The sequence below is a fragment of the Ochotona curzoniae genome, unplaced genomic scaffold (assembly GCF_017591425.1).
Source record: "Ochotona curzoniae isolate NIBS_2020 unplaced genomic scaffold, NIBS_Ocur_1.0 contig_3819, whole genome shotgun sequence".
In the NCBI taxonomy this organism is placed as follows: Eukaryota; Metazoa; Chordata; class Mammalia; order Lagomorpha; family Ochotonidae; genus Ochotona; species Ochotona curzoniae.
In genome coordinates, this window is record NW_024466004.1 from 25,080,200 (window position 1) to 25,104,217 (window position 24,018).

Sequence of the window (24,018 nt, forward strand, 5' to 3'; positions counted from 1 at the left end):
AAAAATGAACATTCTAAATGGTCTTTCTTTTCTTTCCATTTTCCTTAGCATTTTAACAGTAATAATGTTCAATTATTACCTAATTCTGATACCCAGATTGCCAAAATTTACTTTTTTTCCTTTCCTTTCAATAATCAGCCATATCCAGACATTGCCTAAAAGAAATATAGATTCAGGCCAGTGTGTTTGCTTGACTGGCCAATCCTCCACCTTCAAGTGTCACATCCCATATGTGTGCCTGTTCATGTCCCAGCTGCTACTCTTCCCATCCAGCTTTCTTCTGTGACCTGGGAAAGCAGTACAAGATGGCCCAGAGCCGTGAGACTGTGCACCCACGTGGGAGACTCGGGATCAGCTCAACACAGTCCATTGTGGACACTTGGGGAACAAACAAGCAGATGGAAGATCTTTCCCTCTGTAGCTCCTTCACACTGTAAATCTACCTTTCCAGTAAAAATAAATAAATCTGTTTTTAAAAGCTGTTTAAAAGGAAATGTAGAGTATTCAGACCATGCTGTGATTCACTAGAAGGCATCCTCCCATTCCTCGGTAATTAACATAAACTGAGGGACTGATTCATTAGTTCGATTAGGAATTGAAAGGCATCAGGACAGTTTTGATAAGACATCTGCTTAGTACCTCTTCCTCCAATGTGCCTGATAGGCTTTGAATGCAGAGTCTATGTGTGCTCACCCCATCAGCCTTGAGAAACCTCAGAAAATTAAGCTCTACCCTGCTGGCACTCATGGCTCAGTGATCTGGCTTTTCTGCCTGAGCAGTTTTAAATCCGGATGCTTGAAGTTAAGATCCTCCCTCAGTGGGCATTTATTTCAATGTTCTCACAATGATAAGGGAAATTATATTTTGCATCTGAGTGGTTTTCATCCTAACCACTCAGCTTCTTACTCAGATTAAAAAGTAGATTAAAAAGTAGATTAAAAAATGTCCAATTGGGCAACATCTTATCAAAATGTTTAAGGTTCCTTCTAATGTCCAATGTATTTCTCCAACCCAAAGCAACTGAATGGCGTTTCCCTCTCTTCCCACCCCAGACGCTTTTGCCTCGAGCATATCTGCATTGCAGCTTTTGCCCAGATGTAACAGACCCACCCAGTAGGGGAAAAAATGATGGGAAATTTTGTTTTGCTTCCTCAAGCATCTCTGCCTTCTATAAATTAGCACATCTTATTCTCAATGCTTCTGTGTGTCTCCTGTGCACTTAAAAATGCAATTCTATAGTGTATGTGTTTGTTTAGTTGTGATATGAATTGGACATTATACTAAACCAGTGAATTTTAACTGTCTTACCAGGAGAAAAAAGCATCTTTAGGCACATAATTGTATTTCCTGAGCAACTTTAAAACCTTCTACTATATTCATATATAAATGAAATGTGTCTTGTATGAATTTTACTGTTTTTTAACCTCTCTGCATTGTACTAATTGTATCTCCAGAAATCCAGGTTATTTTCAGGCTCCTCCCACAGTATGAGATTTATGTGAATTGAAGAAGAAATACTAAAAAGTCAGTATTAGACATTGGAATTCACTAAGCTGAAAATTATTTTTATAATCATTTTAATAAAATGAAATTTATAAAGAACTATATTGAGACTAATACCAAAGAAAAAAGTACCGCAAAGGCAAAGAAGCTCTGATATTCATTCTTCTTCTGCCCATTAATCCATTGTAGATGTATCTGCTGAGCTGTGATGTGCTAACCACGCTATAAGACTGTGATACCTGAATGTAATGTTTGCACATACACACATTAATACAAAATAAAATGAATAAAAAGATGGAATCAGTACAAACTATGGCCTGTTAGAGGAATTTAACAATGGTTCAGCATGAGGGAAATATTTGGGGGCTATTATAGATAATAAAATAAGTGAATTCTCTGAGGAAGTTAGTTTTGAATCTATGATCTGAAAGATATCTGGGTCTACAGGTATAAAGGCTGAAGAGAGTGAGTTTGTCAAGGGAATGAGGAACATTCTATGCAGCAAGAATTGAATATGGGAAGTTGATGAGGTCTTTTAAGGAAGTTAAGGGAGGTTCACTCTCCAGAGAGAGTTTTTTTTTTAAGAGTGTTTTGAGGTGAAGGCTGAAGAGCTAGGTAGGGGAAAGTTTGTGCTATAATGGTCTTTGCTGTATGTGAGTTTTGTTCTAAGTGCAATGCGAAACCACTGAGAGAAGAAGGGTGGTGTGATTTTGATTAAAGGGCTACATGGCTCTTGTATGGAGAACAGGCTGTATGTGTTTCAGCAGAGCTGAAATCTGTGAAGCTTACTGCAGTAAACCAGATGAGAGCCAATGGTGTTGCTGAACAAACTGGAGCCATTGTTGTAGGATCCACTTGCCCAATGCACAGAAACCCAATCTGTGACACTGAGGTGGTGAAAGAAAGTAGATATGTTTTTGCAAAGCGCGGAGTGAGGAGCAGAGCATGTATTGCCTAATTCCTACACTTCCCAAGGAGTTAGGAGTGAAGGTTCATGTAGATTGAAACTGAGACTGAGAGGTGCATGGTTGACTCCTGTGCAAGTTCCTGGTTTGTTGGCAAAGTGAATGATTTTCCTTTGATTGGTCAGTGGTTTTATTGGTCAGAGAATTTATAAAGGTCAGGTGGGTTCCAGTTGCTCTGGGGGTTACATGAATATAGTTGTTACATTTTCTCTCAGAATCGCCCCCCAGAAAATGAACATCAGCTTTCTTTTAAAAATATATATTTATTTTTATTGGAAAATTTTATTGGAAAAGCAGATAAAATTTACAGAGAGAAGGAGATGCGGAGAGAAAGATTTTCTATATGATTGTTCACTCCCCAAGTAGCCACAAAGGCTGAAGTTGAGCCCATCTAAAGCCAGGAACCAGTAGCTTCTTCCATATGGGTTCAGGGTCCCCAAAATTGTGCTGTCCCCTACTGATTTCCCAGGCCATACGCAGGGAGCTGGATGGGAAGTGTAGCAGCTGGGATATGTGGGATGTGGCACTTACAAGGTGAGAATTAGCCACTGAGCTATTGCATTGGGCCCACCATCAACATTTTTATCTGCAGAGAAGCATGTGACTGTGATTAGAGCCTTTCAGGGTCAGTTGTTTCCTTCCCTCAATTTAGTGAACTCCTTGTGATAAATGGCAGGCAATGACATCTTGTGCTAAGGAAGACTGACAGGGGACTGGGCCCTGCTCTTAATGGGAGTTCAGTTTCAATGGTACCCTTTATGAAAGCATAGTGGTCATGTTTTGCGTACTGCATTGTTATTTTTTGAGATTTCGAAGACCATGATTTGGGGCAGAAGGGTTTGGAATTGGAAGGGTTATTTTTAATTCATTACGGGAGAATACTTGAATATGGGAGTCTGGACCTTATCAAACTCCTGAACAGGTAGAAAAGTTTTCGACAGTCAACAACACAAAAAGAAGAGTAAGTGAGGGCAGCTGTGTGGTCATCCTATTTACGTTGCTCTGGTGATTAAGAGCAGGAGATTGGAGTTGTATTGAAAAGGAGACGTAAGGTCAAAACAGAATTTTGAACTATTCTGTGTTAAACAAGAAATATGTGAATACTTTATATATTAAAATGTGTAGAGTAAGAAGAAAAATAGCCAAGCTTTAGATGAACAAGTTTTATTTTTTAATTCAAGATAATTTCAGAAGAGAATAAACTCTTTCTACTTTTTCCTAGGTAGAGAAAAGAAAATGGGGAAAATGAATATGAATACAGCAGTGAAAGGAGCTTAATAGGTTTTGTGTGTGAAAGATTATGTTTTTTGTTTATTTGTTTGCTTCTTTCATATGATAAGTTTCCCTCTCTCTAGTAAGTATGATTCATGATTGTTAGCTAAGAGTGAGGGTTTAGGAGGATACGTGTGTCTTCAGGGGATGTGGAAAGGTATAAAATAGCCATTCCCAGGATATTGAAAATAAGCCTATTTGAGAAACATAATAGGATTACCAGGCTGCCTTGAGTACAGTCTGGTTTGAAATAATAATTCACAATATAACCAGTTTAGTTATGATATTTTTTTCCCTCCAGCACCACTAAGCTGCATGGGCTGGTACAGAGAAGATACTTACTAGTGCTTGCCTGCTATTATAAATGTTTTCTGTTTTGGTTTTGCTTTTGATCTTGAAAACCAGAACAATTAGCAACTCTGGAGAGTTTATGATAAATGTAGAATCTCAGACCTGTACACTAAATCTTCTTAATTAGGACTCACAGTTTGAAAATTTTGCTTTGTGATTCACATGCACAACAAAATTTGAGATGCACTGTGGAAGATTTTATTTAGGGTTGCAATTTTAATGAAAGAATGCAAAGGAATCAGCTAGGTGCTTAAAGATGTGAAGTAGTTCAGTCACCTCTGCACCATCCTAAAGTTATGTTACAGTAGGTCTTTCTGATTTCCTCTTTTGGACCCATGGGGAGAGGATGATTCTAATTCTTCAGGACCTGGAAGCTAGGTATATGCATATAGTCATTTGTGCATGAAAGTGATCTTTCTCATGTCATGGCCAGTACAGTATCTTTTATCATACATCACCTCAAGTGGCTGAATGGTGGTAAAGGGCAGAGCCTCCCTGATTTCATTGGTGTAATGTGAGAAATAATCCTCTCTTAAGTTTGTTTTCAGACACTTCAATTTTGGAGTTGCTTATTCTCACAGCATAACATGTTCTATTCTGGCCAATGAAATTCTAGTCCCTGAAGTTTGAGTTGTGAAAATAGAGTTAACAAAACCCTCAGAGATATGCTAGATTACTCAGGGCTCTGCATCTCATTAGCCGCTTCCTGAAATCTTGTGCCCACTGCCCTGCATTAGGCAAGGAGCATACCCTAGTTTTATCCATGCACTCAAAGTATTGATGAGAACATTTAGTTGTGTTTAGTGTTCAAAAAAGTAGTCTGATTTACATATGCTTGTGTCTCAGGCATTGTGCTTTTGTTAAATGCTAGCCACAAACTGCTAAATGCAGAGCAATTGAGTGTCCTCTGGGGTAGTTAAATTTACTTTCCTCACATTGCTATTCTAAAAGTGCACTGATAAAAGAATGCACTCTATATACTTAACTTAATTTCTTTGATGACTCAATTTACCCTTTTAAAAATAACAGTATTCAAATTCATGACATCTTATTTCTCACTTCAGTGATTTCCTCAGACCAAAAAAAAGAAAAAAGAATTGTTTGATGCCCAGTTGGTCAAATGTTATGCAAATCATAATTGGAAATTCTGGTCTACATATGTTAAATTATTTCTAGTCTAGAGTTGTCTTTCCTTTTTAAAGATTTATTTATTTGTTTATTTTTTGTTGTTGTTTTTACTTGGAAGTAAAACAGAGAGAGAGACAGAGAGAAAGATATTCCATCAACTGGTTCGCTTCCTATATGGCCATAATGGCCAGTACTGAGACAGTTTGAAGCTAGGAGCCAGAAACTATTGGATATCATGTGTGGTGTAGGGGCTCAAGGGTTGAAACATCCTTTGCTGCTTTCCCAGGCCACTGTCAGGTTATTGGATGAGAAGTGGAGCGTTGGGACACAAATCAGCACCCATATGGGGTGATGGCACCAGATTATTCTTCTAGGGCCACTGCAATGGCCCCAGGGGTTGCCTTTTCTTATCTGGACTCCTAACCTGGGTCAACTCTGAGATGAACATAAGTTCTTTATATTATGGGAAATTCCACGTGTAAATTCCACAAGAAGAGATAAACACATTGTTCTGTTCTTGTCTCACAAGGAGAATTTCATGTGGACAGTTTCAGTAAGCAAACTTAAATTTATCAAAATTAGAAACGTTATACCATAATATCAGAAGAGGGATTTTCAAGAGACAAAGATCAAGCAAAATTGTAGAAGTGAGGTTTTTCTAATGCCGTTTTGAGAGGGAGGAAAAAAATTGGTCAGTTAGAGGGTGGGAACTCCACCAAAGGTCTTAAACCTCTTTTGTTCCTCACTGAAAACAAAAGAGCCATCAGAAATGTGTGATTGGCCTCCTCTACCTCCTCCTGCTCACAGGATAAGGTGAAATCTCAGGCACTGTCTCCTTGCTTTCTCCTGCTACAACCTGGATCTCCAGGAGATAGAGGTTGACATTTTTTTTTTAAAGATTTATTTTTATTATTTTTTTATTGGAAAGGCGGATATACAGAGAGGAGAGACAGAGAGGAAGATCTTCCATCCGATGATTCACTCCCCAAGTGAGCGCAACGGGCCGATACTATGCCGATCCGAAGCCAGGAGCCTCTTCCGGGTCTCCCACGCGGGTGCAGGGTCCCAAAGCCTTGTGCTGTCCTCGACTGCTTTCCCAGGCCACAGGCAGGGATCTGGAAGGGAAGCGGGGCTGCCGGGATTAGAACCGGCGCCCATATGGGATCCCGGGCGTGCAAGGCGAGGACCTTTAACCACTTGCGCCACCGCGCTGGGCCCGAGGTTGACATTTTGATCTGTTCAAAGGCAGCATTTGGGGAGGTCCTTGCATTATCCAAGAGAGTTGGGATTTGGGACTCACACTTCAGTTGAACCTGGAGTTTGACTCTTTGATCTGGACAAGGATGGTTTTGGGAAGATAAGGAAGGTTTTGCATTCTCTTGACAAGATTTTCTAATTTCTTCTCTGTGTTGTTATAAAACTGGAAACTCAGAAAAATGGGATTCATATTCCAATAGGGGCTCCTCCTAGCTGCCCAGTTAGAATAAGACTAGAACCCAAAAGGAACTTGCCTTTCCATGGGGTAAAATAGGGGAGAAGTGAGACTTCATGGTTTCAAAGGAAAATTCCGCCAGGGACCATAACCCCAACTACCTATCAGCCCATGACTCCTTAGATTTATACCAAACACAGAAAAATGTGAGGAAAATGTATGTCCTAGAATTACAGTTATTATATTGTTCATTATACAAGAGCCTCTCTGTCCTTCCTGGATATTCCAGTTAGATACATAAATAATTTAATACTATCATTCAGTGAGTGACTTTGACCTTAGAAATTGACAGAATTCTGAACTACTTCAATGGTGTATACTTAGACTTGTATTATGACAAGAGAAATCATGTATAATTTTCCTTTAAATGAAGCCACTAAAAATTGTGAAAACCTTTGATATACCTTACAGATGGACTGTAGGAGTTGCTGCTGAAAATAATATATAAATATATGATGTTTAACGTGTGTCATTTGCACAGAAGGACTATGATATAACTTTTTTTGGATTCACACAATAGAAGCAATTGTGGCTGGCTGTGGGTGGCATAAAACGAAAAGAATAAGGTTATTTCAGAAGCATACATACTCTTTAGACCATGACCCTTACCACAGCTCTATTTATAGAGCAGGGATGCTTAATCGAGTACTATGAAGGGCAGGTATTTATAGACTTGATTTTTTTCCCCCTTTTACTGTTGATCTTGTCAACAGTACTAAATGTGAATGACACAGAAACTTTTAAGACTTGTCCTTTGGAGCAAAATTGCTCAGAATGTTGCAATGAGAGCAAGCATAATCACAGATAATTATAATTCTTAAAAACAGAACTAGAATTATAAAACATTTTTGACACTGCAGTGACTCAGTGAACAGAGTTTAAAAAAAAAATACTACCCAGAGGAGTCCTTGATGTATCCTTTGGGGCATTCCCCTCCACTTAAGTAACATTACATACAATATCTTTTGTAGATGTTGGTAAATATTTTCAAAAGCATGTAAATATTACATTCCAAAATAATAGTTACTACTCAGATAATTGAAAAACTTCAACAGTTTAATAAATTGTTTCAAGTCTTCCTCCTTGTACTCTTTCCTCATATGACAAAAAAATTAATGTGTCTTTAAACATGAGAATGATTTTTAAATATTTAAGTACTCCAACAATGTCTAACAAAATGACTGTGTGAAACTTGAGTTCAGAATTTAGTATATGAAGAGTTAATATTTCTTTCCTAGGTTCTTGTTTCTTAAAAAAAACATTAAAAGCACAGGCCACAGTTAGACTTACAAAGTGGCAAGGTTTATTCAGAAGGTGTGGAATATAGATACACATGGGCCATGTCCAGGGATAAAGTAGGCCACGACGGGGAAGGGAGCACATGAGAGAGTTTTCTACCTCCTGGCCTCAGTGTTCGTGGAGGAGGAAAGGAAGAGGGAGCGTTTCCTTCATGTGGGCTCCTAAGGAGATGGGAAGGGGAGTGACCACAGGTCACCACCCCTTTCAGGTCCCAAGTAAGGGCATATGGGCAGGTTTCTGTTTTTTTAACTCCTTTTAACTGACTGGTGGGCAGACAGGATTACCTCGGTAGGGAAAGTGTGCTTTCCACACTCATCACAGTGAACCAGCTTTGTACTTAAGTCCATAACATACAGACTTTGAAATTAGTCTGCTTGTGCTCAAATTTCAGTATGACTGCTAATTAGAAGATATAATTGGGGTCTGCATTTGAGCTTACTAAATTGCTGCTTTGTAAATGTACATAATTAAGGCACTTTCAAGGGTAATTCTTAATTTCTACAGGTATTTCATATCAAAAATAGGCATAATGTTGTCATGTAACAGTCACTGAACAAATGAAATATTATTGTTGTTTCATAAATGTAATAATTATATACTATAACCATGGTTGTTACAAATTTGTGAAATCGCTTACCTATTTATATTAGTTGAACATCATTTAAATGTAATTTTCCCAGGAAATTTGAAAGTTCTCCCAAGTATTATTTATTTCTTTATTTTGAATAATTAGGAGCTAGTGTTTGTACTTTGTTGACATTTGAGGATTACAATCACAAACGAATAAAAGAAATCCTTCTGCAGTTTCAGTTCAATTTAGCAAGCCCTTTGAAAAGATACCTTTGTGCACTAGACAATACGGTAGAGATTACAGGGGAAACAAAGATGAATAAGAAACTATAAGCTCTTTAGGAGTTTATAGTCTAGTGGAATGTGTAAGATAAGTATATAAACACTAAAATAATGTTAGCTACAGCAAGATTGCTTCTCTAAAGCTTGAAACGAGAGATCATATCATGGTTGCAGTTTTCTAGAAAGAATTCATGAAAGACAAAGGAAGGATATAATTTAACAAGAGAGTTTTGGGAGAGCATTTAAAGTTACAGAGGAGCAGGCCTGGCATAGTGGCCTAGTGGCTAAAGTCCTTGCCTTGAACACATCAGGATCCCATATGGGCCCCGGTTCTAATCCCTGTGGGCCTGCTTCCCATCCAGCTCCCTGCCTGTGGCCTGGGAAAGCAGTCAAGGGTAGCCCAAAGCCTTGGGTTCCTGCACCCACATGGGAGACCGGGAAGAAGTTCCTGGCTCCTGGCTTCGGATCGGCGCCGCACCGGCTGTTGCGGTCACTTGGGGAATGGATCATCTAACAAAAGATTTTCCTCTCTGTCTCTCCTCCTCTCTGTATTTCTGACTTTGCAATAAAAATAAAATAAACATTTAATTTTTAAAAAGTTACATAGGAGCAAATGGGGATTATGAAGTACTAAACAATTCAGACTGGTTAGAATTGGGGTGTGTGCAGCAGGAATGAAACCATGGAGTATTCAAGCTGACCTTCATGATTCATAATCGGTTATGCATAAACTAAGCAAGTATTTATCTTCAGATTTGTTATAACTGAGCTCAAAACAGAAACAGAAAAATCTGTAGAACCTTTAAATGCTGGGGAATAACATCAAAACCATAGGTACAGGGGAGAGCTGTAGAAGTTTCAGATCATATGAAGCCCTAGTTCTTGGAACTACTGAGAAGGTTCTCTTCCATATAAACCAATACTTCTGTGGTAAGCCATTTGCCTTGCTACTCTAACTTTATAGACTAGAAAAAAAAAATAAAAACAAGAACAAAAAAAAAAAACTATACATTCCCAGGCCTAGGTTGCCTCTAGGAAATTTGTATTATTTGTAAAATCTGGCGGAAGGAAGAGGAAAAAAATTTTTTTTTATTTGAAATGACTAATCTGAACCATGAGCAGATGTAATTAGCATCAAACTTAGCATTGATTGATCCAGTACTATTGAGTTTATGGAAGGGAGCACTACTCCTGTGATACAGACTCAAAACTAGAGTCTGATAGCCAAGGACTTTGGGCTCCCTATGAGTGAGTGCAACCCATTGAGGATATGTTTACTACACGAGTGAAAAACAACATGAGGGAGAATCAGTATATGCAGGATTGGAGATTTAACAGGAGTTAAAAATAGAAAGTATGAGAAAGATTTATATTTGCTTAAAATGATTTTGAGATGAAAGAAATATTGTTTTGAAGATTTATTTTATTTTAATTGGAAAGGCAGATATACAGAGAGGAGGAGAGACAGAGAGGAAGATTTTCCTTCTGATGATTCACTCCCCAAATGACCGCAGCAGCCGATGCTGTGCCAATCTGAAGCCAGGAGTCAGAAACTTCCTCCCGGTCTCCCATGTGGGTGCAGGAACCCAAGGCTTTGGGCCGTCCTTGACTGCTTTCCCAGGCTACAAGCGGGAAACCTGATGCGAAATGGAGCTGCAGGGATTAGAACTGGGGCCCATATGGGATCCCAGTGTATTTAAGATGAGGACTTTTAGCTGCTGGGCCACTGTGCCAGGCCTGAAAGAAAGAAATATTTAAGATAATGCAAGACCATGAAAAAAGTTGGAATATAACTTCTTTAAGTGAAACATACTGTCACTGAGACTAATAGATAGTGTAGGTAGTTAATTTTTTCTAGCTGAAAGCAGGGATTAGTGATCCTGAAGATGAGTACCAAAGATCCAGGGTGAATCCATCTCATGTCCATGAAGAAAAGGATGGATGTGATAAACATTACAAACATAGCTAGTATTTGATGCATAGCTAGGAATTTGAAAGTGAAGATAGGACAACAGGTAGCAGTCACTGAATTTCCACTCGCTTTTAACTTCTGCATGTGTAGCAATCCAGTGTGACACCCTTGTTCTATTTTTCCATCCCCCTCCTCCCCCACAGATCAAATGATCCTAGAAGAGAGGTAAATAATGTCCAGTGCTCCTGTGTATTCAAATAGGACCACAATTTAAATACTGGTGTTAAATATGTAAAAGTATGCCTCTATGCACTTTTTAAACTTAACATAGTAACAAGATTTCCAGAAAGAATTCTTAGTAGGTAACTGGAAGTCTAATTTGAAATTTGAAAGATGTATTTTAAAGTAGACCTATTGCTTCTGAACCAAGGAGAAAGCATTCGTTGAAAGGAAGTACTAATATTCAAATTTGACATTTAAGTAATATTTGATAGATTATATTTTGAAGAAGGGAATTATTATAGAAATTATTAGATTATATTCAAAATCATAACAATAACCAAAATGTTAAACCATGAAGTTTAAAACAAAAGAGAAGAGCCAGGATATATTTAAAAGCACTTTGAGTGAGAACAAGTGGAAGGTGAACAAAAGAAGTATCTAGCAGATAAGTTTGAGCTTTCCATTCTAATAAAGGTAGCGAAACAGAAGCAAAAAGTGAAAACTCAATCTTTCCTAGAGTGTTTGTAGTATGCAAGGAAAAATAGTCCAAGAAAGTAGAAATTGGTTTTCAACTAACCTACGTGGAAATGCATCTTATCCAAACACTGCTTGTACTTTGTGGAAACGTTATGAGTAGTCTACATCAAATGTAACAACCTAGTACAAGGTGTTTTTCCTGGGTACTTTGCATTGACAATGCCAGGAAGGATGCTAATTAGAGCCAATTGTGAAAGCTGGTGTTGTGGTCTGGGCACCTGTGTGCTAAGAGCTGGACTGGGAACAGTTCATTCCACAGAAAGCTGCTAAGCAGCTGTCAGATGGTGATGACGTTAATTTGTTAGTGACTCAGAGCAATTTCATGCTGACCCAGATTGGGAACACTGACTTTCCTATCTCTGGTGAGTGGGGCCGTCCAGCGTCTTCTGTAACTATTTATATTTCAAAGGGAAAACATGTCTAAATGCCTTGTTCTTCACCATTCAAGTGAATGTTGTGATGTTTTTATTTGACAGGAAGCTTGTATTAGGTCTGTACTGGTTAGACCCTCTCTTGCTAGGGTAATAGATGAGGGACTGACTTGACACAGCTGGGCATTATTTACCTTGGCAACCGTTGCTGCCTTCCAGTCCTCACAGGAAACAATTTAACTCCTTTGCAACTTAGTGAGTTGCATTACTAACATAAAACTGAGGACTGAATTTTATGACATTTTTGGGCTATAATCTTTAAAATTTCATTTCTCTTTAAAACATTCTTCACATTCCATCTAGTGAAGTTGACACATTTCAATCCAAAAGGTCCACCATGTTATTAAAGTGGAAAGCTTACTTGTCTGGTGCTGTTGCTGCAGTGTTATGAACTGAGTGAATGAATAGGGGTAGGAGATGCATGGGGTGAGAGAGCTTTGCAGTGAACATTACTTAATCCTGTTCCCTAACAGCATCAACGTAGAGGACAGTTGAGCTACCCTTTTGCACCAGGTGTAGGATAAGTGCTCTATATGAGGGATATAATAGTAAAGAAGATAGGCAAAATATGGACAGGTAAACTTCAGCATGATGAAATAGGAAGAGATGATAGAGAATGTCAGGCTGACATTTTAGAGAGGGCATCAGAGATTACATGCAGTAGCTTCTGATGATTTTCTTATGCTTATATGGATTCATGTGAATTAAGAACAAGGTATTTAGAGATTCACTGTTTATTTGAAAGGAAGAGTGGCGAAAAGAGAGCAGGAGAGATGAGGGAGAGGGGACTGAGGGTTGGGGAAAGGCACAAATTAAGTAATTGCCAGGTCTGGGTCAGACTGAACCAGGAGCTAGGAACTCTGTCCTGGCTTCCTATATGCTTGTGGAGACACACACTGGTACCCCACTTTCTTGGGCCAGCTTCCACTGTCTTCCCAGGAGCATTAGCAGAAAGCAGGGTCAGAAACAAAGTGGCTTATAGTTCCAACTAGCAGCTGGATGAGAAATGCTTGCATTGTAATCATCAGATTTACTTGCTGTGCTACCACATTTTAGCATAAAATGATTTCAAATGTTTCTCCCACACTAAATGTATTTTTCAAATCTTAGATCAGGCAAGGTAAAATGAGTCTCCAGGGCACTTGATTACACAAATAATAATCTGCAAAGCTGATATCCAAACTAATGGGCTGTAGAGCTCTTTCTGCTGTATTAGACCCTGAGTGAATAGTTGGGACATAACAGCAGAATCCACTCTAAGAACATTTTATGGTATGCCAAGGCTGTGAGTAAGGCAGGGCAGCTGTCTTTAAGATGTAGAAAGACTACAGGGGCTGAAAGACGTATAAGCAAATCATTATTATTCGCTGTGATAGGAGGGATGTGCATATAAAGTAAGAAACAGCACAAAGAAGGAATTATTAACTTGGCTTAGATATTTTGCAGAACAAGAATTAAATATGAGTGGTTTTTAAATAAACAATATTAGGAAGGAAGAAAGTAAAATGAAGCAGAAACATGAGACTGTGGAACACAAGGTCTTAGCAGAAAATTGCAAGTAGTTATTAGTAATTTGGTAACAGGGCTGGACTTCAGGCTGGTGGTACATATTATTGCAACAACACAGCTGGCTTCTGACCTAAGGGTCAGTGTACTTATTATTAGCCATTGCTGTCTCTGTTATAATAGAATTTACTAAAATCACTCCATACCAACTGGCAGTGGGACTAACATGACAGGTAAAGGCTAGATCATGTATGCCATGCCTATTGTTTAGGGATCAGTCTGTGTTTGGTGTCTACCACTGAAGGGAGATGCAGAATCATATAAGAAAGTGGGGAGAAATAAACTGCCTACACACATTTTTAGAGTATAACATGAAGGAGATAAAGCATGTCTCCCAAGATTTTTATTTTAGCCAAATACATTTGGACAGAGTTTTAGAGAAAACAAAAGCTAAAATATACAAAGTGTCAAGGAAACTATTTGTAAAGTATAATTTTCGGAAAATTCTTACTTTTTCGTTAGTGGAGATGGATGGACATTCCTTAAAGAATGTTTGGCTTTTTTATAGATAAAACTGGTGATTAACATTAATAGCCTTAACTTTTTTGTTTCAGTATTTTGTATATTTATTCTTCAACATTTTGTAATTTTGAAGTTACTTTTATATCAGATTTATCAATGGGAAGGTGAAAATTAGCCTTGTACTAAATTAACCTTTCAGTAAATACTGTAACGTATCCTTGCTATGTCTGTCTGTCTGTCTGTCTCTCTCTCTCTCCCTTTCTCCCTCTTTTCCATTTTGCATGCTGTGAAGTGTTTTTTCTATCCTAGATGTAATAGAAATAAATATGAGAACTGAAAGTCATTTCTCTGGCAACTAATCTGACATTTGTATACTGGTGGTTTTTTTTTTCTAATTTTGACAGATTTTCTTCTTTTTTTTTTTTTTACTTTTGTTTAATTCTACAACAATATAAAGCTAAAAATCACATAACTTTTAGTCATGTCATACTGGATTTCTAGTTTAGAGATAATTTCTTAAACTAAAGTTTTCCAGTGATGATTTTTTGATACTATATGAGGATGTGTTTATTTTAAGAGGTGAGACAAAGGTTATTAAGTTTACCTTGTTAATAAACATGTATTTTGAAGTGGTTTTTATACCTACCTCTGGTCACAACTTACTAAAAATGTTTCTTACATTACCATATGCAAAAGTAGTTTTAAATATTTTACTGCAATGAAAAACCCAAACGAATACACCTTTTTTAATGTGTTGAATGATATGTTCCAAGCAGAAGGGAAAATTCTGGCAAGCCTGGAAGAAGCTCTCCATCCTGAGTTTTTATCCCCTGAACGTTTATCCACTGACCTTGGAATACACAATTTCTTGTTTTGAAACCCTCCCAAGTGTTACAAGGCAATTTTAAAGTTGCACAATTTTAAGTACAGTTATTAGATGAAGGTTGAAAGTGAAATAGTAATGAAGATTCTGATATTTCTTCTCTTCTTTCGACCGTTACAGATTAAAGAGCACCTTGCTAAGGGACAGAGAACACTAGCAGGTGATGGGATGTCCCAAGTAACCAAGACACTCTTGGATTTAACTCAGAGGAAGAATTTCTATGCAGGCGATCTTCTCATATCTGTGGAAATTCTCAGGAACGTAACAGATACTTTTAAAAGGGCAAGTTATATCCCTGCATCTGATGGTGTCCAGGTAAGGGAGACAATGCAATAAAGGAAACAACTTTGAGTGAAAATGGAATCACTGTTTAATTCCCCAAGAAACCAGCACAGCCATCATGGAGGTGGCAGGAGCTCGATGGAGAGAACACTGACTCTGGTGCAAAGGGGAGTGGAGGGACACCCATGCTGTGCTTGTCAGCTCTGGAAATCACCTCAGTGCTCTTAATCATCCTGCACCCCAGTGTCCTCAGGCATTAACTGTGCATATCACACCTTAAGGAGATTCTGCGTGGGAATGCGTGTGTAAATTATTTGAGCCCTCACATAGAAGATATGATAACAAATTCCAGATGGTACCAAGGATACTTTATTCCCACATTCATATCACCATCTTAAGATAGGAAATTAAATACATTAAATGTAATGAAGCATATTGACTATAGCATGTAAAGAATATGGAATATAAAGTTTGGGAATTTGCTAGTAGAAGGAGGAACCACTGACTAAAAATATGAGAAAAATAGGTAATTGTTCTTGACTGAGAAGTAGGAATTTCATTAACTGCTTGCAGCTTTTGCTTCTTATTGTAAGAGACTTTTAGAGCAACATCATTTGTTTCCAAAATAAAGTTTAAGTACTCAACCAACTTCAGTATTGCCTTCACCACTAGAGCAAAGCTTGTAAAAGGGCAAACAAAACGTTTCAATGCAACCCCAGTTTGCATTTCAAATGAACTCCTTTTGTGCTGTAGACTAGCATACACTTTTGCCAAGAATGTTGAGCTGATTTTTGCATTTCTAGAATTATGTTCTTCCTGTATGTCTGCATATAGTCAATTAAAATAGAGGTTGGCAATACTCCCAGATCAGGTATTATTTTCTTTCAGCTTAATCTTCATTTGGGAGTTTTATTTGCATTTCAGTTGGAGCCGGCAGTTTTTATGTGGTGGTGGTGCTGCTGGGCTTTTCCCTTTTGTTTTGCTTTGGCTTTAATTAACTAAAGGAAAGAGGCAAAGAATGCTTCTTGAAATCATGGAATCATCCATAGATGGTATTGATGCTGTTATATGTTTTCAATGATGGAAGCAAATGTTGTGAGAATTATTAGAGCAATGTCCTGCTAATTGTAAAACACATTAGAAAGGTTGAGTAGATTAACATTATTGATCATCTTGAAGATCTTATTCTTACATGGAGCAAAGTGATTTTCTAATGTTAAAACATTAAGTAAGCTTTTCCTACAATCGCTAAACAATTTATTAGCACTTACATTAAAAATAATATTTGATGTCTTTAGAGCAAAATGTAAGTTATAATCCCCCAAAACGCTGACATGTTTTATTTACAGTTGACATGACAGGGAGACTACTACACTAAATTACCCTTGACCCTCAAGCAAATAGGGCTTTAACATTTTAGATGCTGAAGGTGAGGCGTTTAAGATCATTAGTGTATATTGTGAGTATGGTTTGATTTGATCTCATTAAAATGCATGGGCTCAGTGAACAATTACTTTAACCAATTGCTTCATCATGGATATTAGCTGGTTTAACGTAGAAAAGTCAATTTGGCTGTTTATTTTGCTATCATTTGGGCATAATCAAAAATAGATTTCTGTTTGCATGCAACTTTCTCCTCAGTCCTAGCCACATTCACAGAGTCCTAAGCATCATCCTCTCAGGAGTGGAGTCTGCATTTTCCAATTTCATTGACTTTGCTGGTGATGTCTTTTCAATGCCACTTCTAATGTCCCTTCTTCTTCCATCTCTGCCTGTCAGCATCCTAATTAAAGCCTAGTAATTGTTTCTGAATGTCAGACTACCAAGACTTCAACTCAATATTAAAATGATCTTTCCTTGACCTAAAACCCTAGAGAATTTTGTGCTGCTTTTATTCTACTTTTCACAATTGAATGCAAATAATTTATATGCATAAATAGACTTATTCTTTATTTTCTTGGTTATAAATCTTACATTCTTAGATGAACCCAAGGTAAACAAGTCATCTAACTATTTCTGATTGGCTAACACCTTAAACTTAATGTGTCATAAAGTTAACTCATTTTGAATTGTAAATTGCATTTCTACTTTTTTTGGTAAAAATTAGCAATCTTTGGATTAGTGCCAGGCCTAAGCAGGTGGATCCTTCACCTGTAGGGCTAGCATCCCATACATGCACCGGTATTCTGATTATATCCTGGGAAAACAGCAGAGGACAACTCAAGTCCTTGGCACCCTGAAGAAGCTCTGTGGAAAATCCAGAAAAGGCTGCTGGCTCCTGATTGCTGGCTGTGGATGGGCTCGGTTCCAGCTTTAGAAACTGTGACTTTAGAAACTCAGATTATGTTACTTTTCACATAGAAATCTTCAGAACCTCAACTCCCATAAATAGCAGTGCCACATCTTGGTTCATCTCAGTCTTTTAAACCAGTTTCTTAGTACTGTTCAACAGATGTTTGTTTAATTTAATTTGTTAATTCATGTCGATTGATAATCATATAGAGTTTTTATTCCACTCAATTGGAAAATTATTAACCTAGAGCAAGGAAACACTAAGTAGAGGTTTTAAAAGTTAACCATTCTTGGGGAAAGCAGGTTGGCTCAATTGACTAATCCTACTCCTGCAAGTGCTGGCATCCCACATGAGTGAGGGTTCCTTTCCTGGTTGCTCCACTTCCCATCCAGTTCCCTACTTATGTCCTGGGAAAGCAGAGGAAGAGGATGGCCCAAAATCTTGGGTCTCTGCACCCAAGTGAGGGATCTGGAGAAAGATCCTAGCTTTGGATCAACTCAGTTCTAACCACTGCGGCCATTTAGGGAGTGAGCCAACTTTCTGTCTCTCTTTCCTTCTGTAAATTTGCCTAATATAAATAAATAAATCTTAAGAGAAAAAGATAATATATTTTTCTAAATGTACTTATGTATAAGATGTTTTATGTTTAGTAATTCTGGGTTGTGTAAAAGATTGATGTGATATTTTGATGAAAGGGACAAAAGATAGATACAACATAAAAACTATAAGATAAACTTTTGTGAAATCCTTAGAAAAGTTTGGAGGCCTTTAACACGTATATGAAAATTAAAAGCTTGAAAACTGGCATGGTTTACTTCAGTATAAGTATGAGAAATTTTAAATGAGCAAGCCTATGTGATTACCTTTAAATTTTAAAATTTGCTTTCATGTTTTTCTAAATGGGGGAGAGATTAAGACTGACACAGAAACCAACACAGAGATAGAGGTTCACTGTCTTTTCTTGTTCACTGTCTTCAGATGTTTGCCATAGTCAGGGTACGTCAAAGCAAGGAGTGGAGCATGGAACCCAATCACTTGGTGCTGGAGTCCAGCTCCAGCTGAGTTTGGAGCTCGAGAAGGGTGCATGAAATAGGCGTAGAAAGAAGAGAGAGACGGACGGACCACTAGGATTCCATGATCATTGTGGACCCTGCAAGAAAGCTGTCCACTTTATTTATACAGAAGCAGTCACAAGCTATAGCACAGACTTTCTCGTGTGGCCCCAAGCAGTACATAGCTTTGGAGGGCACAATTTACAACTTCTTGAGAGATGAGTGAGGGAGGAATACACATTCCTTATTTATCTCAGCTTGTCAGGCCCCACCTGCTCTCCTCAAGTCTGGGCTCTAACCTTGGTGCTGCCTGTGACAACCAGACCCCTATCTTGAACTATGTATGGGTTAAAAGGTCTGGGGCCTTGGTTTATGGGGCTTGGGGTCATTGACATAGTTGGCCATTAGGCCTGCAAGCTCAGCCTTTAGGGTCACAGTAACAGGATAGCCTTTATGGTCCCAGTAGCTATATTTTTTGTCATAGGAGTTTCAGCCCATACTCTCATCACTTCTACTAGTTTGCAAAATTCTTATCAAGCTATTTCCCAGAAAGCATGCTAAATGTTTGGGCCAGATTTAAGAGCAATGGGTAGGCACACAATAAGGTGTCCAGAAACGGCATGGGCTTAATTAATTGTACTCCTGTGCGCAGTTAAAGACCCACTCATCAAGACATTATCAATAACATTAACTCTCAAGCTCATGTTAGTTGCAAAAACCATCTCACAGGGGCAAACAATGCCTCAATAGATTACAAAATTCTTAGTGGGGTGGTTGAGTGTCCATGCGAAAGGGGTGAAACTGTGTCAGGGTGGTCAGAGAGAAATCCACCGGGCCCTGCCAAACAGCTGGAACCTCCCCCTGGGCCCTGCCAAGCAGGGGAACTGTTCTCCTTACACCTTCGTGTTATTCACACCTACTGCATGGACCCCAGCAACTTGGTTCCTAGGGACACAAGTATATGAGCTACAACCTGCATGGGCTACTTCCATAGTAGCAGATTATATCTCAACCAGAGCCAATATTGACTAGTTGTCTACTATGGGACATATGTTGAAGCCACTGAACCAAACATTCACCCCAGGCTTCATAATTTTAAGTTGCAGAAACTTTTATTGTTCATGTTGTTATTTTTTCCTAAATAAATTTCTTGCATATTTGTTTGTTGCATATCTTTTTTAATATTGATAATTTTTTAACTTAAAAAAATTGCTTTGATATGTGTGGTTTGACAACCTCATAAATCAGAATACTATTTTAAGCTTAAGTAATGAATAAATTATGAAGTTAATTTTTCCTGAGAATATCCAGTTCATCATACCTATAAGAGAATTTAATACAGTGCATGCCAGTTGTATCAAGCCTGGCTAGCTGCAGAGCCATAAAGAGAAGCTCTTCATGAAGCCTCACTCCATTTTACTGAAGTATCCATTTCTTGGATCTGACTGCACGTAGTTTGTTCTAGTATAGAAAGTTATCAAATATAATATTATATACTCCATCACTTTGTGCCACTATGAAAGAGAAACTGCTTTTTAAGTGTAAAACAATGCTTTGTAGTATTTTATTTTTAGTTATTTTGAATTAACATGGAAAAAATACCTGAAATGAAACATGAATCTCTGCATTAGAATAACAAACCGCCAGTTTGGTAAACTGATAAAAGATGCTTTTAAAGTCTTTTTCCTCCAAGGATAGTCTCTTGCAAACTCTTGAACTTTGTCATCGCTCTGAAACTCACATCATATTAGTTCCCTGTTATAGCCTGCCCTTTTCCAGTATAACAAAAGTTCCTTCACGATCAAGCTCGAAGATCATTTCTTCTCAACAGTTTTCTCACTGAGTCCCAGGCAGAATTAGATTTTTTTCCTACTTGCTTGTTCTTTTGAAAGCTGATAAGCACCTGTACTGTAGCATTCTCACACATAACATCGCAACTGCTGCTTTTAGATCTGCCTTCAGCAGTAAATTTTTGAAGTTTGTTGAGAGATGGTCATGTCCCTAGAGCTTATCCAGAAGCTTGAGATCTAGTAGGCATTCAAACCTCTGATGAAGTCTTTAAAGAATCAGTTAAATTAACAATATTGATGTTTGAGGGAATTCTCTTGGTTTCACAAAAACACAACAAAATTTCTCATAATACCCAGATGCTAGAGTGGAGGAAAAGCTTTCCATAGATTTGTCTGTATTCATTTGAAAATTAGAGCTACAGAGAGAGGAAAGATAACTGCTTCTATTTGCGGGTTAACTCTCCAGATGGCCATGATAATCAACGTTTGGTCAGGTCAAAGCCAGAAGCTGAGAGCTTCATCAGAGTCTCCCATGTGCATGACGGGACCCCACACATGTGGAACATTTCCTCTGGCTTTCCTAGGACATTAGCACAGAGTTGGATCAAAAGTGGAGCAGCCAGGCCAGGAATCAGACGCTATGTCTCACTCAGGCAATGAATTTACTGACTACATCGCAACTCTGGACCCCAGTTACTTATTTTTAAACCATGGAAAAATCTGTACTGTAGCTCATGTTACCAATAGAAGATTGGATTTGCACCATCCACGGTAGAAGCCGTAAGTCTTGATAAAACAAAGGAAATACATGTTCAAATTCCAGCCTACCTAATAACTGCCTTGGTCTCCTCAAAGACATTATTTAGCCTTTCTCCATGTTATTTCCTCATTTGCAAAAAGAAGTAAGGAAAATAGTGTAATTGATTGCCATTTTTTTGTGGTAGTTTGTAGTAGTTATATTCTGCAAAATTACAGACAATATTGAATTGACAAATACTAAATCATTGCTCCAGGAGAAAATACAAGAATCAGTTCTCCTGCAAATTATTTTAATATAATCATTAATCATTCACAAGGAATTTGTTTTGGTTAATATATGTTGTTGATACACAAACACTGAACTCCAAAACAATAGCACTATCTCTCATTTGAACCAAGTTTGTCTGGCTTACATCTTTCTTCTTTTTTAAAAAAGATTTTTATTGATTTTTATTGAAAAGTCATATATACAGAGAGGAGGAGAGACAGAAAGGAAGATTTTCCATCCGCTGGTTCACTCCCCAAGAGGCTGGAATGGCCAGAGCTGAGCTGATCGAAAGCCAGGAGTCTAAAGTCTACTCTTGGTCTCCCATGCGGGCACAGGGTTCCAAGGCTTTGCACTGTCCTTTATTGTTTTCCCAGGCCACAAACAGGAAGCTGGATGGGAAGCAGGGCTGCCGGGATATGAGCTGGCACCCATATGGGATCTTGGGCTTACAAGGTGAGGACTTTAGCCACTAGACTAGCATGCTGGGCTCTGGCTTACATCCTTAAGGCACATCACACCCTTCTTATGCTTAGGATTACTCAACAGCCTTTCAGTACTGTGCTTCTGTCTTTTACAGATGGAATCATCAATAAGCAAAAACACACAATTTATGTGGAAAAAAATGGTGCTAAATACCATGTAAGAATGCCTATTTACAGCATAAGGTCTGAATAAGGTTTGATCTCAACGAGAAGGGTGCACAGTTTGCAACTCAAGTGCTGCTCAGCACATTTCTAAGATCATTATATCACTGTGGGGTTTGATGTGGGGATTACTAGTAAATTTCAGTCAGTGGAAGACTTCACAAGTATAGACTCTTTTAATAAAGCAGATGACTGAGTCTCAGAGTTGTTATGAAGCTTAGAAATAATGAAGGTTAAATACACAATGATTCATACATAATGATATTTGTTAATTACCCATTATACAGGAATTACTCCATAATGCCATTGTTGATACTGTTATGAATCTTAATATGAAAGTAAAATATGGGCCTTGCTCTCAGCTGCTTATAATGTCACTGAAGAAAATTACTTGTAAAAAGGCTGAAAGAGAGATATTAGCATAGTGCATTTCTCTTCTAGAAGTTCTAGAAATACAGAAATCCAAGCTGAGGTAGTCAGAAAAGAAATTTTGGGAGAGTTAGAACTGGAGCTGGACTTTGGAGAAACAAAAAGAGCAAAGAAACACGCTACAATTGAAGGCACAGACATGGTATATGCAAGGCACATTTTGGAGGCCAGAATTTGTAATAAATTGGACTAATGTTGGAAAATATAGATCATGAACACAGGAAGATGGAGACAAGTAAAAAGAATTTGCTCTTTGATTATCTGTAAATAAAGTTGTTAAATGTAAAAAACAAGTGAAAAAATAGTATGGAGAATCAGAGATCATAAATTAGTAAATGAATATTGTAAGGTGAGGAAGAAACGATTGTAATCTTGTGGCAGTGGTCTAGAGGTGATTAAAGAAGAAAGCAAGTCTTAGTGACAGTGTTTCCTAATAGACAAAAAAGAAATTTTTTAGTAGAATGAAAGGTAGACCCTTCAGGCAGTTTGTATCTGTGTCATGAAGAAAGGAAATACTGGGGAGGACACCAACATTGTGGGGTCTAAATGCCAGGACTGCCTCTCCTTGACATCTGCCTGTTCATGTCAACAATTGTATATGTCTAACTCAGTGTTTTCCAAGTGTGTTTGGCTACGATCCACTTTGAGGCAGGCAGGTAATAGAAGCAACACTGGAAAGCTAAGTGTTACACAGTTATATTTACCTGTCTCTGTGTAATGTTGTATGTAATACATTCTTGCACTTTCTGTTTCATTAAGAAAAATGATCATGACCTTCAAAGAAGTCATTACTCAATACTGGCAAACAGTTTTTTTTTTTTATCTGACACATTCTCTAGGGTTGAAAAATTGAATGGCATGAAGTATGAAGATAAAACTCAAGTTTTCCAGTTTCTTTTTTTAAATTCAGGCCATATTGCAGATAAATGTCTAATAATTACCCTAGGAATTACATTGAGAGTAGAGGTAGTGATTTTAGTAAAGTCAAACAATGTATGTCTTAATTAAAACATTTGATGAGCAATTATAGACATTGTGTGGCATACTACTTGCATGCCAACAATCAGTAACTAAACTCACTTGGAGAGGGTATGTGTATCCCTTTTTGACCAGTTGTGGTCTGCTGAATATGCCATGCTTATGCTTTTATGATGCTGTTTAGTGCTTACCTTGCTTCTCCAAATTCTACTCAAGTCGTAACTTCCCCTTGAGTTCTCTTTAAAGATTTGGTTATTTATTTGTAAGTCACATTGCAGAGAGAAGGAGAGATTGAGAGATATATACGACATTTAAAATAAAGTGCAACTGCATTGAAAGTATTTTCAATTAGATTCTAACATTTGCATGCCATCTTTCCTAGGAGGCAAAATATATTTTAGGTATCCACAATTTTTTTTAGATTGATTTATTTCAAAAGCATTAGTGAGAGGGAGAAAACTGCAGGATCTCCCATCCTCTGGTTTACTCCCCAGATAGTCACCATGGTTAGTGCTCAATCAGAAAAAAGCTAAGGAGGCAAGGAGTCAAGAGTTCCTCCTGGGTCTCCTAGTGGGTGGCAGGGACACAAACACTGGGCCCATCTTCAGCTGTTTTTTTTTGTTGTTGTTGTTATTTGTTTGTTTGTTT

General features: G+C 37.9%; 1 protein-coding gene across 3 annotated transcripts in view; it reads left to right on the forward strand.

The window, feature by feature from the left end:
• The window catches only part of ADGRB3 (adhesion G protein-coupled receptor B3), a 687,263-nt gene that overhangs the window by 299,498 nt on the left and 363,747 nt on the right, over nucleotides 1–24,018 (forward strand). For all 3 annotated transcript variants that reach the window (XM_040983603.1, XM_040983604.1, XM_040983605.1), the window contains one exon: nucleotides 14,996–15,190. In XM_040983603.1, the coding sequence (XP_040839537.1) occupies nucleotides 14,996–15,190 (195 nt within the window). The remainder of the gene's footprint in view (nucleotides 1–14,995; nucleotides 15,191–24,018) is intronic.